This window comes from Micropterus salmoides, unplaced genomic scaffold (genome assembly GCF_014851395.1).
Source record: "Micropterus salmoides isolate LMB-PRFRI ecotype aquatic unplaced genomic scaffold, ASM1485139v1 Ms_hic_scaffold_17, whole genome shotgun sequence".
Classification (NCBI taxonomy): Eukaryota; Metazoa; Chordata; class Actinopteri; order Centrarchiformes; family Centrarchidae; genus Micropterus; species Micropterus salmoides.
The window spans coordinates 18530102-18533985 of NW_024040817.1; the positions used below are offsets into that span (position 1 = coordinate 18530102).

The 3884-nt window shown below is 38.0% G+C and overlaps 1 protein-coding gene across 1 annotated transcript; it reads left to right on the forward strand.

Moving 5' to 3' along the window:
• The first annotated feature begins 1531 nt into the window (after positions 1-1531).
• LOC119908060 (receptor-transporting protein 3-like) lies at positions 1532-3714 on the forward strand. Its single transcript, XM_038725786.1, has 3 exons — positions 1532-1675; positions 2013-2184; positions 3069-3714. Exons 1-3 carry the CDS (start codon positions 1660-1662, stop codon positions 3412-3414), a joined length of 534 nt encoding a protein of 177 aa, XP_038581714.1. The 5' UTR covers positions 1532-1659; the 3' UTR covers positions 3415-3714.
• Positions 3715-3884: the final 170 nt, after the last annotated feature.

Below are 3884 nucleotides of genomic sequence, written 5' to 3' on the forward strand. Positions count from 1 at the left end.
ACATACCTGTGACAGGTGTTGTCTTTCTTATGCTATTATTACCACTGTTATGATGCGAGTGTAATGATTATTCAGGAAACACAGTGCACAGCTTTACAGACATAAAGTCTGAGTAAACAGGGGTCAGGATTGTCAGTCTATATGTTTATATGTCATTAATGTGGTTGAGGTTGAAACCACGCATGCTTTTTCAGGAATGAATGAAGACCTAAAACACGTTTAAGTGTGCAAAGCACTGCAGCAAGTGATCAAAAGGTTTTACCCTCTTTTAAAGTAGAAAGGTGCCACAGATTAGTGTTTGCACCAATAATTCTTTAGGCTTAAATTTGAAAGAATGACAAATTCAGCCTGCTGAAAGAAGAAAATGTAGATGAATAGGACTGATAGAGGTGTAAACCATAAACTGTATAAAACAGCGTCAACCTTAATGCGATGGATGTCAGTCACCAAACACAACAGGCTGGCACAGCACTTAAAACTCGGCTTGATGAGAGCACCTGTTTCAGACAAATGCTACCTGGTCATCATCATTCAAAGTGTTAATGCTTAGGTGTAACGTGTGAGGTGCCTACTGGTACATCTGTACCAGCAAGAAGAAGGGACACATTCTTATAGGTTAAAACTCCTGCAACAATTATATTGACAACTTAATCAGCGAAGCCAATGTGTTTCAGTATATTGGTCATTCAGATAAAGCTCATCAGGACGACCCTAATGTTTGGCAGTAACTCCAGTTTCCATTATGTTTAAAGTATATTTACTTATTATAATACGAATGGAAAGCTGATCCAGTTCACCTACTTCTGAGAAACAGGCAGTGGCTTGTGGGAAAGGACTCCTTAAAATACTTGTTTCCACTGTGCAGCAGAAGATGCCACCCTTTGGTTCAAATGCTCTGTAATTAAGTTCAGCATGTGGTCTGTGCCAAACAGTCTTATGCTGCCCCCTACTGAATAGAGGTAAACTGAACCTCAGTGAAATTTGCATCACACTTGCATCACTCTTGCAAAGATTTTACTTTAAATGAAACATAAAGGAAACAAAGACAAATGTTGGTCGGGGGAAAATATGAAACAGGTAAATGATTCACTGTGAACAAACAAAGTAGCTGAAAAATAAAATGAGCTTCCTAAAGATACAGAAAAGAGTCAAATACTTAAGTTTATCAACTTACTGGGGAAAGAAATAAAATGCTTATATCTTCTAAATCAGATTGGAGGTTAAAGGAATGGAATCAGTTCATTGTTACTTTTTAGACCATTAAATATTGATTGGCCAATATTAAATTATATATTCTTTCCCAGTTCATGTACTAATCTATTAGGCTACTGTCTTTGTGTCTGTTTTGTGGTTCAACACACGATGCAATTCCTGTTTATGAATTAAGACCCCGCAGCCATTGAGATCTAATGACTAAACACAGTCATCTTCTGTAGGTAAAATCCCCTTACACGTCTAGCAACGCTCGTGTTATTGTTGTGTGGGCTTTGCGTCCCCTCCCCCTGACTAGATGGAAAGTGAAACTATGATGTTACGTTTCGTTTTCCTCAGTAACAGCTGCAGAAGGATAATAAATACAGGAGGCTGTCTGCAGAGCAACACTGAGAAATTAAACGTCGCTTCATCTTCACCAGATCAGACAACAGATCATCGAACAACATGAGCAGATCTACAGGTACCACATGTTATAGGCTACTTTTTGTGTAATGCGTTAATATGCTTTTTAATTTGGTGCTATGCAATTTTTGTTTTGATCAATTTGACGCCATTGCTGCAACGTCAACATTTCCAGTGCTCATAATGGCTATATTTACAATTTCTAAAGGCAGACCTGACAAGAAAAATGTTTGGGCAACTGTCAACAATTTCCAAGCTCCTTTTTATTTCATGGTCAGTGACCAGAAAGAGTAGTTAAAAAATGTTAAACATTTTATTGACTGAAAGGTACCATGTCGACTTGCATTTCTGTTTTTTCTTGAATGTTTTTTTTTTTTTTACCTTCACTCATGCAGACTGGGTTCCCTCCTTGTGGTTGGACACCTTTGAGGAACTGCTGAATGAAGATAATGAGCTGGACTATGGAGACCAGTGGACTCTCAACTTTAACTACAGCCAGACTGACAAAGTCACCAAGGAGGAGAGGAAGAGAGGCTGGAAGGTCTACTGTCACTGTGCCTATGGAAAGTACGTATTGTTCTATATTCTCAAGTATCAATATTTATAACTTGAAATTACACACAGTGATTGACGTTGTGGTCAAGGTGTATAAACATTTGTTGTCATAGTAGTTGGGTTAATACACAGGTCGTAGTGTTGTGCTTTCTCAGACGCTTCCTCATTCTTGTTGCAACTTTAATCTTCAGGTCATATGATGAAATGATTGGGATTAGGCAGCAGGTCATGTGCAGAATTAAAACAGTGTCATTCTGTGGAAAAACCTGGTACTGCACCCTGGTTAAAGAGGGCAAGCCATCCTGCTGTATGGGACGAGAAATGAAAGAGGTGTTCAGATATTTTACTTGACTAAAAGTATCAATACTACATTGTAAAAAATACTTTAAAAATAAAAAATATACAAAAGTGTTTAAAATATAATGTATAGAAAGTAAAAGTGCATAATATGCAGAACGGCCCATTTCAGAATCATATATATTTTATTACTGGATTATAATTAGAGATGCAGTAATGTGTTCATCGCTTTTATGTTACAGCATGTAAAGTGGAGCTGGAGTGTAACCTAATATGCATGTATTAGTTGATTTATATTTAGCATTAATAATCTGCAAATTAACTAGTAACTAAAGTGATCAAATAAATGTAGTGGAGCAGGAAAAGAAAGTAGCATAAAATGGAAAAACTCAACTAAAGTACAAGTTCATTAGTTGTACTTAAGTAGGCTACATTATTTGAGTAAATGTACTTAGTTATATTCCAGCACTTGATGTAATTAAATTTACAAAGTTATGAGAATATTGACCCTTTTCCATTTGAAATGTTGGTTTAACAATTCAGAAACCCTGTGAAGCTCTGTGCCTTTGACTCTTATTTATTGTCTCATTTCCCCACAGTTTCTGCTGTACATCCTGCAACAAGACCTGGCCTTCAGCACGGGTGGTGGTGTTGTTCCGCTACCGGCTGCGGAGTGACCGGGGGACGGTGATCATGCGGCCCTTTGGACAGGCCTGTCGCCGTTGCAAAGATGATGAGTTTGATCTACCTGGTTTCTCAAAGAAACAGGTGGAGGTAGCCTTGCTCAGGCTGATCCGCAAAATCCGGAAGAACTGCTATGGAGATGAGGACGACGACGATGATGATGGTGGCTCGGCATGCTCTACCAAGGTGTGGACCAAACCTCACGAGTCTTCCCTTTGTGAGGCCTGCATCATGGGCATTTGCTGTCAGGATGATGACTAGTAACAGTATGACAAGTGTGTGTGTGTGTGTGTGTGTGTGTGTGTGTGTGTGTGTGTGTGTGAAAGAGAGAGAGAGAGAGAGAGAGATGACTGCAAAATGACTGTTGACTGCTCCTTTGGAATTTGTACATGTCCATTTTCCTAATATTATAAAGTTGGCTTATTATGTCATAATGAAGGTTAATGGTGTGTTATCGAAATGACCAAGACAAACCAATGTTAAGATTGTTAAAGTAAATATATAGATTTGTATCTTTTTTGTATTTTTGTTGTTATTAATAAAGTTACAAGTTTCACCATGTTTTGTTTTGGGGGTAATGATTATTTCATGGATTTCTAGATGAGGACAAGTGGTGGAATGGAACTAAGTAAATTTACTCAACTTCTTCCATTTTAGTCTACTTTCTGCTCCTCTATTTCAAAGGCAAATATTGTACTTTTTCCTCTGCAACAGGTATTTGATAGAATCCA

Excerpts from the sequence above, each read along its gene's own strand:
- LOC119908060 (XM_038725786.1), top strand. Across the intron at positions 2,185-3,068 it reads TGTCACTGTGCCTATGGAAA|TTTCTGCTGTACATCCTGCA; the intron begins GTACGTATTGTT and ends ATTTCCCCACAG.